The sequence below is a fragment of the Anomaloglossus baeobatrachus genome, chromosome 4 (assembly GCF_048569485.1).
Source record: "Anomaloglossus baeobatrachus isolate aAnoBae1 chromosome 4, aAnoBae1.hap1, whole genome shotgun sequence".
In the NCBI taxonomy this organism is placed as follows: domain Eukaryota; kingdom Metazoa; phylum Chordata; class Amphibia; order Anura; family Aromobatidae; genus Anomaloglossus; species Anomaloglossus baeobatrachus.
Window position 1 is genome coordinate 283495243 of NC_134356.1, and position 12052 is coordinate 283507294.

At 44.0% G+C, this 12052-nt stretch overlaps 1 protein-coding gene across 2 annotated transcripts in view; it reads left to right on the forward strand.

Moving 5' to 3' along the window:
• LGR5 (leucine rich repeat containing G protein-coupled receptor 5) overlaps window positions 1-12052 on the forward strand; it is a 273312-nt gene that overhangs the window by 170853 nt on the left and 90407 nt on the right. For both annotated transcript variants that reach the window (XM_075344890.1, XM_075344891.1), the window contains exon 5: window positions 10851-11066. In XM_075344890.1, coding sequence (XP_075201005.1) covers window positions 10851-11066 — 216 coding nt within the window. The remainder of the gene's footprint in view (window positions 1-10850; window positions 11067-12052) is intronic.

Here is a 12052-nt window from a genome sequence, read left to right on the forward strand (position 1 = left end):
ATCCTAGTATAACATAAATGTCTCACAGCTCTAAGAGGCACTTAATGTTTTTCATCCTCTCTTAGCTATATATTTCTTATGGAGACAGCCCGTTAGTGGTGGTTTAATGACTTTGTTTTGTGACTCCATTAGACGGAGTGACAGTAAGTAGTAGCATTTCTAAACGGCTGTGTAACAGCCATGAGATGGAATGATAGGACTGAGTGCAGAAAAACTACTATAGCAAAAGGAAGAATATTGGTTTAAACAACCACGATTGCTTTGTTCATTCAGGCCAGTCTTTGCCCCTCACATAAAGGTGGGCATTTTTAGTTTCTTGTTTCAGGCTGCTCACCAGGTGCCTCTTGCATTTTGGAATTGAACAAGGAATGCAATTTCTGTAACAAGTTAATCAATTAGGAGGACAGTGGATGGGGTTAAGAGCTTTAAGGCAACAAAGTAACCTTCACAGAAATTCCCCCCAAATGGAAGCTTTTGTTAGTATCAGCATTTGAAGTAAGTAATGTTTTGTGTCCATTGTGTAGCAGAATTCGCAAAGATCAGGTAACCCCTATTTAAAGGTAGGAGCAGCTGAGAAATGGTAAACGGTAGTTAACTCACTATCACAACTGCTATCTTGTCCTTTGTTCAGAAAGAAAATGACTTGTATTTGTCTATTATGGAAAAATTCCTGAGCGGAACTGAACTCCTAACTATTCAGAGAAGAGGAAGACTGCCACATTGTATCTCGGCGGAAACACTTGATGGTGACCTAATACACATATCAGTTGGAAATAACATTATGTATAGTGATACTTTTCTCATGCATTACTATATATACCAAGAGAGTAACATATTGCCTAATTCCCTTGTCACCTGAACGCACAGCAGATTAGTAAAATGGTTTGAGTAATAGATGTAAATATGAAATCCTTTTTTAGAAAAGATGGAGAAGATAGATTAGTAGAATAAGGAAAATCCAAAGTTTAAAGAGGTTGTCCACGACTTTGACATTGATGGCTTATACTAAGGGGTACTTTGCACACTACGAGATCGCTAGCTGATTGTAGCGATGCCGAGCGCGATAGTCCCCGTCCCCGTCGCAGCTGCGATATCTTTTGATAGTTGCCATAGCGAACATTATCGCTACGGCAGCTTCACATGCACTTACCTGCCCTGAGACGTCGCTCTGGACGGCGAACGCCTCCTTCCTAAGAGGGCGGGTCGTGCTTCGTCACAGCGACATCACACAGCAGACGGCCAATAGAAGCAGGGGGGCGGAGATGAGCGGGACGTAAACATCCCATCCACCTCCTTCCTTCCTCATTGCAGCCGGGAGGCAGGTAAGGCGATGTTCCTCGCTCCTGCGGCTTCACACACAGCGATGTGTGCTGCCGCAGGAACAAGGAACAACATCGTAACATCGGTCCTTCCGAAATTATGGAAATGAACGACGCTACACCGATCATACGATTTCAACGCTTTTGCGCTCATTAATCGTAGTAAAAAGGATTCACATACTCCGATGTCGATAGCGACGCCGGATTAACGTCACTTTCGATTTGACCCCACCGACATCACGCCTGCGATGTCGTAGTGTGCAAAGTACCCCTTAGGGTGGCTTTGCACACTACGACATTGCAGGTGCGATGTCGGTGGGGTCAAATCGAAAGTGACGCACATACGGCGTCACTTGCGATGTCGTAGTGTGTAAATCCTAGATGATACGATGAACGAGCGCAAAAGCGTCGTTATCGTATCATCGGTGCAGGCTCCGACATTTCCATAATGCCGGTGCCGTGACAGGTACGATTTAGTTCCTCGTTCCTGCGGCAGAACACATCGCTGTGTGTGAAGCCGCAGGAGCGAGGAACATCTCCTTCCCTGCCGCCAGCGGCTATACGGAAGGAAGGAGGTGGGCGGGATGTTTACATCCTGCTCATCTCCGCCCCTCCGCCGCCATTGGCTGCCTGCCGTGTGACGTCGCTGTGACGCCGCACGACCCGCCCCCTTAGGAAGGAGACGGGTTGCCGGCCAGAGCGACGGTCGCAGGGCAGGTGAGTGCATGTGAAGCTGGCGTAGCAATAATTATCGCTACGCCAGCTATCACAAGATATCGTACCTGCGACAGGGGCGGGGACTATCGCGTGCGACATCGCAGCATCGGCTTGCGATGTCACAACGTGCAATGCCCGCCTTAGGCTAAGTCATCCATCAATATCTGATTGGCTGGAGACCGACACCTGGTATCCCCGCTGATCAGCTGTTCTTAGTACTCAGAGGCGGCAGTTGGAAATCTTCAGTTCCGGAGCTGCCACCTTCTTCTGATAGTGGTGGCAACCAAGTACTGCACATCCGCCTCCTATTGATCTGAATAGGAGGTGGATGTAAATGCGGCCGCTCTCAGTTGACGGGGCAACTCCGTAACTGAGTATTTCCAGTTGAATGCTGCCAACAAAGAAAACAGCTGATCGGCGTGGGTGTCAGATATCGGGCCCTGTCCGATCAGACATTGATGAACGACCTATCCTAAGGATAGGCCATTAATGTAAAAGTAGTGGCCAACCTCTTTAATACTAGCCGTGTACTCCGTTTGGTTATTCTGCAAATTACACAATCACCTATCACAGCCTGAAATTTGGTGTATTAATCAGAAAGCTGATCAGACTTCAAGGAGATGTTTCACATTGAACATGCAATCTTCTGAGTGGATGCACAGTATAGAACAGGATAAGCTGAACCAAATGATACATAGATTTGTCAGTGAGATTGAATAGAATCTATTATACTGACCGGAATACCTGCTCGTCTCTTCTAATGTGACCACTGGGCAGTTCTATTCATTATAAATGACAGGCTTTACCATGTAACTTGCATATTAAGGGCCATCTTCCAAAACTGTTTTGGCATCAGAGCTTGAACCTCCTTGCTTTATTCTCTATAAAAGGGGTTTTCCAGTTGTGGAAAAAGCCTGTTTTGTGTTTAAAAGTGACAAACTCTACTTTATTTAACCTTACCAGGTTCCGTGCTGAGTCATGGTCACAGCTCCCATTCTCTGTTATTGTCTGCGGCGCCAATGTCATGCTAACATCGCTGCTGCCACCAATCAGTGGGTTCAGCGGTTCTGCAGGCAGAGCTGCTGAGAATACTAATTGGCTGCAGTGCAGTACTTGATGCCAACAGACCGTAACACACATCAGGGGCGGAGCGTCAGCGCTGGACCGGGGCAGGGTGAGTAAATCCAGATTATTGTTCTTTGAACAAACTGCCTGGAGACAGGTTTTGTGAAAGCCACGACCTCATGCAGAATCTGTCGCTAATCACCTTGCCGTTAGATGTTGAATAATTGCCTACAGAGGCTTCAAATGAACATAACATAGTAGTGTTTGTTATGTCTGATTATGAGTTGATAGCAGTAGTATCTATCTACGTCTGTATTTACTTGCTAAGAAAAGTATACTTTTGATCATTCTTAAGAGATAAGTGCCCAGAAGAGCCAAAAACTGTAAAGAAAGCAATACTAAAATTGTAAAAGACTAGATCACATTCGGATGACTATTACCTAATAATCTGGAGTCTTCCTTATGAGTTACATTACTTCTGTGCAAATCCTTGTCACTTTTAAATATTACCTTCATAAGTACATGTCCGCAGTTCCAGAGCCCCTACGTGTGATCACTGCAAAACCTCATACGATGTTCCAACAAGTGAAATAAAACAATTCTTGCCTTCAAGCTATGTCTGGATGGAGCATGTAAACATTTCAGCTTCGTCCATTTGTTGACCAAAGTTTGACTTGTTTAGAGTTATAATCTACAGTTGCTTTGCAAACATTTGTCAGAATTTTGACATCTAGCGTTTAGCCATTGTACAAACCTTGTCTGTTTTAAGTAGAAAAGCATTAGATGAGTACAGACGCCAACTGTGTCTCCTCCAAATGAGTATAGACTTTGCTTTAAATACAAATGTTTTATGGTTACAGTCAAATAACATCACAGAAAGAAGGCAGCCTTAAGGCTACTTTACACACTGCGATATCGGTCCCGATATCGCTAGTGTGGGTACCCGCCCCCATCTGTTGCGCGACACGGGCAAATCGCTGCCCGTGCCGCACAACATCGCCCAGACCCGTCACACATACTTACCTGCCCGGCGACGTCGCTGTTACCGGCGAACCGCCTCCTTTCTAAGGGGGCGGTCCGTGCGGCGTCACAGCGACGTCACTGAGCGGCCGCCCAATAGCAGCGGAGGGGAGGAGATGAGCGGGATGTAACATCCCGCCCACCTCCTTCCTTCCTCATAGCGGCCGGGAGGCAGGTAAGGAGAGCTTCCTCGTTCCTGCGGCGTCACACATAGCGATGTGTGCTGCCGCAGGAGCGACGAACTACATCGTTACTGCTGCAGTAACGATAATCGAGAATGGACCCCCATGTCACCGATGAGCGATTTTGCACGTTTTTGCAACGATGCAAAATCGCTTATCAGTGTCACACGCAGCAACATCGCTAATGCGGCCGGATGTGCGTCACAAATTCCGTGACCCCAACGACTCCGCATTAGCGATGTCGCAGCGTGTAAAGCCCCCTTTACTTACCAACTCCAAGTCATAATACCGGTGCACTGCAGGATGCAGCAGACCCCCCATGATAAAGGTGGGGGCAGCACAAGTACACAATACTGATGAACCACCACCCACAAATGGAGGGTGCGTTTGTCTAGTTTTATAAATGCACATAGATGAGGCATGTGTAGGGTGCAAGTCACACATATAGGCTGATTTCAGACATCCGTGTTTTAGGTACGTGTGACATCGGGTTTTAACACGGATGCCACACGTACCCATGTTATTCTATGATGTGCCTCACACGTCCATGTTTGCACACGGACCGTGTGACCTTTCATGACCCCGCACGCACACACGCAGGCATCTTCGGCAGCACGTGTGTCACACGGATCGCACACTGATGTGATCCGTGTGACATCAGTGTAAAACATACCGGAGAAAATATGGGTCTTTTTAAAAGATTTTCTATATTTACCTCTCTCCAGCGATGATGTCTCCAGTTCTGCTGCCTCCCACTCCTTATCGCCGCTCATTATAATCACTTAATATTCAGTGCCCTGTGGAGCTGGAAGCGGGGACAGCGCTAGGGACTTCAGTGCCAGGGACCGCATCACTGGGTGAGTTTACAGCAGAGTGTGTGTGTGTGTTCAGTGTATACATGCATGTGCGCTATGTGTGTATGCGCTCGGTGTATCCATGTGTGTATACATAGGTGCGTATATGTGCTCAGTGTGCGTGTGTGTGTGTGTGTATGTGGTGAGAACCTAGAAGCCGGAACATTGCGGGGACAGCATCAGGGACTCATCACAGTTCCCAATGAACTCTGATGAACCCATGAAGCTGTAGCGTGGGGGTCATCAGGATGTCATCAGAGTTCATTGGGAACTCCGATGACCTCCTGGATGTCACTGTGCTTTGTGAATACTCACCTGTCCCTGCGGTGCTGTCATCGGCGGTGCTGTACCCAGCGCTGTCCCCGCGATGCTCCGGCTTCCTGAGTGCGGTGAATAATCGATCAATATAATGAGCGGCGGTCAGGACTCAGGAGCGGTAGGCAGCAGAGACGGAGAAAGCAGGTAAATATGAAAAATCTCTTTATTTCACAGACCCGTGTTTTCTCCGGTACCTGTCACACACATGCAACACGGATGTCATACGTGTGACCATAACCATGCGTGTGACTGGTACCTGATTAAACACGGACGTCTGAAACCGGCCATACATGTAGTGCAGAGTTCTGACTTACATGATGATGCCCTTGCTATTGAATCAGGTGGGCTGCCCAGCACTATATAAATGCACTCCATAGGACAGACACTCCAATTTAGCCAGGCAATACTAAAGGGTCTGGCTGCATCCTGCATAAAAATAGAAAAATATGCAATAAAAGATGTATAAAATACTTATGGTATTGGTAGATATTTTGGCCAAAATATATAATCTGCCAGTGAAATTATCTTCATACAGTTGTTGGTAAATTCTTCTTGCGTAATCAATTTTATAATTTGTGTATACAAGGATTATTCACTTGTGTCCTCTTCGGTAGAGCACCGCTCCTCAACTTTCTGTTTACCGAGGATGGTACACTTCTGAAGATTGACGGTTTGGACCACCCTCAGAGTTGCACCACTTTTCCGAACAATGCACTCAGATACTCCAGCAGCATTGGAGGCGTGCAGGGACACTAGAGCTGGTCAGATCATCCTCTGTGGCAGACCAATGATCAGTGCTTACAGTGCTCTACTGAAAAGAGCTTGTACACACAGCGCATGCTTTGCTAGGCTGCTAGAATACAGCGATGGCCATAAACTAGACAACAGTCATTGAAGGATCAAATTAAAAATCTGTCCTTGTGAAAAGAGAGACGATTTCAATATTATTAAAATTGCATTTTGCAATTCACAACTTTTGATACAAGCCCTTTAACACTGTATATGGATACATACAAGAAATGTATTCTGACAGCTTCAGTGAGCGCAATCTTCAGATCATAATTTACAGTCAAACTTTAATCAGCTAGAATGCACAAGACCAGAACAATGTCAGTTTAGCAGATTGTTACAATTAAAAAATAGCAACTCTTGAAGAGGACCTGTTTGCTCTTCTGACTACTTAAAGAAGTTTTCCACTATTAATGTGATTCCCTTTCTTTTATTCTAAGGCTATGTGCGCACGTAGCGTAATTACATGCAGTTACGCTGCGCTTTGTAGCGCAGCGTAACTGCATGCGTCCTGCATCCCCTGCATAATCTATGGAGATTATGCAGGAGCCGTGCGCACGTGGCATCTTAGAGCGCAGCGATTCGGCTGCTGCTCGAAGCGCGCGTTCTAAGAAGTGACATGTCACTTATTTCCTGTGCTTTGCCTGCAGCTCCTGCTCTGTCTATGGGAGGAGCTGCAGGCAGAGCGCATGGAATCGGCTTTTTTTTTTTCTCTACGGACATTTTCTGCAGCGATTTGAAGCACACATGTGCTCTTCAGATCGCTGCAGAAATTTCTGCAGTGACTGTACGCAACATGCGCACATAGCCTAACTCTTCCTAACTAACACTTTCCCAATATACTTTTACTATCTACTCTGCTCCTCTAAGCTTATCTCTAAGAGTCTTGTAAATACCTTTATTATTGTTGTAGCTTTGATCCTTCCGGCTGCAGGCCGGAATCGGATCAACTGAGCAGGGCATGACACTGGTGGGGGTAGTGCTGCCTCTCTGTGAGTGACAGTAGTCTGCACACATGCCCAGATCACACTTATTTTCCTCTCAGTCCCCACCAGATCACACTTCATTTTCTTCTCGGTCCCCACCAGTGACGTGACTTCTCAGTTGGTCCGATTCTGGTCTGCAACTGGAAGGATCAAAGCTACAACAATAATAAAGGTATTTACGAGTCTGTGAGAGATAAGTTTACAGGAGCAGAGAAGATAGCAGAGGTATATTAGGAAACTGTTAGTAAGGAAGAGTTAAGGTAAAAGAAAGGAGATCACATTAGTAATGGAAAACCCCTTTAAGTAAAAAATTGTATTCCTGCATAATATATCAATTCCTATAACTCTGTATTTAGCAGTTACTCTGGTATTCTTCAGAGAAAGAATATATTGACTTTTGATTGCCAATGGGGTTGTGTCCCTTCGTCTTCTGACACTGTCCTGTGCTGATAGTATCAGACTATTTAGGGAAACACCTTTTCCACAAGAAGAATGATAACAACCAAATGTCAATGTAATCATGAATATCCAGTAGGCACAGAGGAATGGTACAAAGAAAATGTTCTCCTTTTATTGTTTAATGGGATGTAGTTACTAAAACGGAAATGGTAGTAGAAGTAAAAGGACCTCTATAAGAAATCATTGTGTCACGCCAAATTTATTTCCTTATATATTTTATGATGAAAAGAAAGAAACTCCTTTAACATCTTTATTCAGAATCTTATCATTATTCATTCCAAAAAGGCACAGGAGAAGAAACTGTCAAAGATTATGGCATCATGAGCTGTATACATCATTCGTTAACTGACATACCTGCTGAGAACCTCCTATGTCATACACAACACTGGAAGTCATACATTTCCACCCAAAAGTATGAGATAAAGGAAAGCTGTAATAAAGAAAAAAATGTCCATATTTATTTGAATGACCTCACATTGTTTGCCCTTATTAGCATACATTTCTAAGGTCTCAGTAACTGGTTAGTGTCGGAGAAAACAATTATTGGCTAATTAGCTACTTTTGTTTGAAAGGTCTGGAGTCCAGGTCAGAAGTCAAAAGTGCTGTGCTTTGTGAAAAAAAGCCATGTAGAAAGGTCTTATAGAAACAAATTGCTGCATGGAAAACTGAATAGGAGGGCAGTAAAATGTCTGAAAATGACCTTTCTGACTAATGTGTTGTGAAAGATCAGAACTTCAGTTACATAAGAATACAGTATAGCCAGTGCTACGTATAACAAACTCTCCTAAAGTATTAAGGTCATGTTGGTTGCATCCAAAAAGAACACCTCATAAGAAAATGACTTCATAACCCTCTGATTTCTAATTGTGCAATCATTTTTGTTATAACCTATGAGAACAGATGGACAGGCTAAGTAAAGGCTTGCCAGCAATATCGACCAACCGTTCTATTCTTTAAAGTGCTGCAAACTGAATATTTGTTTTTATGTGTTTTTAAGATATAGATGTGCTAACATGCTTATGTGGGTCCAAATATATGACTTGCATTTGACCGTTACCATTTTGGGAATCTCTCCCATGCACGTGAACACATCGTTCCTTTTTGTACAAAACATTAACACTTAGCAAAATGTTAGTGCAAGCATGTTCATTAGCTCAGCTCCTGCCGTAGTGGTGGGACCATGAACGTTGATATCTTTGCTAGCCTTAATAGGGTTATTCGGTCTAAAATGACAAGTCACTCTGTGTGTCACTCTCTCTATGTGACTGCAAGTGTGAATTGTCACATCGCGCACACTGTGCACTGTAAGGATTCACTAGTGTCCGGATTCGCTCAGTAGAAGTTTATTGAGCAAAGCCAATCCCCTCTAGTCGGATTCTGGCCCAGAGTATGCATATCACATAGTCCTGGTCAAGTGAGCACTATTATTACTGGCTCTGATACTGTAAAATCCTCACAGTGCACAGTGTGTCCGATGTGAAGATTCACAATAATAATAATAAAACAAAATATTTATTTCTATAGCGCCAACATATTCTGCGCTTTACAATTCAGGAGGTTCATAAATAAACAACAGTAATAACAGTTATAAAAAATACAATATTTAGAGTATGGAAAAAAAGACAACCCTGTTCGTGAGAGCTTACAATCTACAATGAGATGGGGGGGGCAAGGTAAAAGTGCTTATTTACAATGACAATCCAGCCATCTCAAGGAAATGGGGGATAGATAATAGATGCCTGGACTAGTTGTCCAGAACCTTGAGATACATTTGGGTGCCGTGGAGTTTGACGTGGTATTGTGTTCTGAGAAGGCGTGGAGGGACTATGTGAATTTAGTTTGGCTAGGGAGAGTGATAGGCCACCCTAAAAAGATGCGTTTTTAGGGAGCGTCTGAAGCTGAGTAAGTTGTGATTCATCCTAGCTTCTTGGGGTAGAACGTTCCAGAGGATTGGTGCAGCTGGGGAGAAGTCTTGGATCCGGGAGTAGGAGGTTCGGATTAGTGTGGATGTTAGTTGTAAGTCATTTACAGATCGTAGGGAACCGGGTAGGGTGATAGACAGAGAGGAGGGTTGAGATGTAGGGGGGTGCACCCCCTGGATATAGTAATACTACTTTCTTACCAGTTTTAGTTAAGGGGTAGTCTGTCTCCCTCCCTGGGACCTTTTTCTCTCTTTGTCTCATCTAATTGGATTTTAACTATGTGTGTCTAACTACTAACTGTCATCACATGTGATTTTTGATATTTGCACTTTTTGTAATAATAAAAACTGTATACTTTTTCACAACTGTGGTACAGTAGTTTTACTTAAAAAAAACCATGATAAATACCCCTTCTTGTTCACAGGTTTTTGTATGTATTCTATGGGGTCCATGTATATTACAACAAATATGAGGTCCGCTCTACTTGGTCTCTGTTTTTCTAACTGTGGAGAGCTTTATAGCTGAGAACAAGCAGTGATATATGGGCAGCCAGTGCAATGACTAGCACAGAGAGGAGGCTTTCGAGTAGCGGTTAGCCAGGTAGGTGACCCTGGCTGCTGCATTAAGGATGGACTGTAGAGCAGAGAGTCTAGTTAGGGGGAGACCAATTAATAGAGAGTTACAGTGGATCAGGGCCACAGTGAGGGTTCACAAATATGCAGTCACATAAAGTGAGTGCATACTTGTCATTTTAGACTACACAACTCCCTTAAAGGACTGCGAATACTTCAGCAAGCTATCTCCTGTTTACTACAAGATATACAGCGCTGGGCTACTTCTGATGCACTGCAGCCACTTCAATCAGTTCATTAGTTTAGATGCCCAAGTCAGGTACCCACAGATCTATTATTAATTACCTAAAGATACATAATCAATATGAAAGTCTCAGAAATCTTCTTTAAGACCCAGTTCATACACTACAGATTTGGTCAGGTTATTATATCAGCATTTCAAAGCCAAAATGAGTGATAGAAAGTAGAAAAAAAGTATGACTCTTTCTCTTATATTATCTTAGTGATTAGGATCCAATTTTGGTTATGACTTCAAAATACAGACCTAATCTACAAAGTTTGAAAAAGGCATAAAAGTACCAATGTTTTCAGAGGATGAGGATCATATCCATATATCTCAAATAATAAGGTTTTTTTTCTCCTTCTAGGCGATTGGATGCCAACCATATCAGCTATGTGCCACCAAACTGCTTTAATGGTCTGAATTCACTTCGTCATCTGTGGTTGGATGACAATTCTCTGAGTGAGATTCCAGTTAAGGCACTGGAAAGTTTGCCAGCACTTCAGGCCATGACATTGGCATTGAACAAGATTCACCATATACCAGATCATGCATTCAAGAACCTCTCCAGCCTTGTGGTCCTGTGAGTTTGCCTACATGTACATTGTATAGGGGGGCACCAATTTTCACTTTGCTATAGTAATATTTGTAGATTTTCATAAGAGTTAGAGGTCTCTTACTTTTTACTCAGAATGCGTCTATAGGTTTTATAAGGTCCTCTGTGCTCCCTGATCTGTTACAGGTGACTTTTACAAAGATCACTCAGGTGACCACTGCAGCCAATCACTGGGCTCATTGATGTTTTGTAGACTACCTTGGCATCACCACTAAGTGATTAAAGTGAACCTGTCACCAGAATTTTCTCCTATGAGCTGCGGCCACCACCAGTGAGCACTTATATACAGCATTCTAGAATACTGTATATATGAGGGCAGACCGCTGTGTATAATGTAAAAAAATACCTTTATAATACTCACCTAGGGGGCGGTCCAGTCCGATGGGTGTTGCTGGTCTCGGTTTGGCAACTCCTCCTTCTTGCGCAATTGCCGTCCTTCTGCCCAGCCCCATGTGGATGACGTGTTCTACATCATCCACAAAGAGGCCTCCATTGCGCTCCTGCACATGCACACTTTAGTCTGCCTGGCTGAGGGCAGATTAAAGTATTGTAGTGCGCATGTGCAGGTGGACTTTGACTTTTCCTTGCGCCTGTGCATTACAGTACCTTGCTCTACCCTCTGCAGGGCAGATCAAAGTGTGCATGTGCAGGAGCACAATGGAGGCCTCTGTGATGCGTCATCAACACTGGGCTGGGCAGGAGGACGGCGATCACACAAGATGGAGGAGGTGCAAGACAGAGAGCAGCGACACCCATCGGAGTGGGATGCCCCCTAGGTAAGTATTATAAAAATGTTTTTTACGTTATACAGAGCACTTATATACAGTATTCTAGAATGCAGTATATCAGGGCTCACTATAGTGGTCTTGTAAGTTGTAGACATAACACTACCATTGCAGCCTGTCAATAAACACTAAAGGCAGCAGCGGAGAGCAGGCACTTCAGAGGGGGTC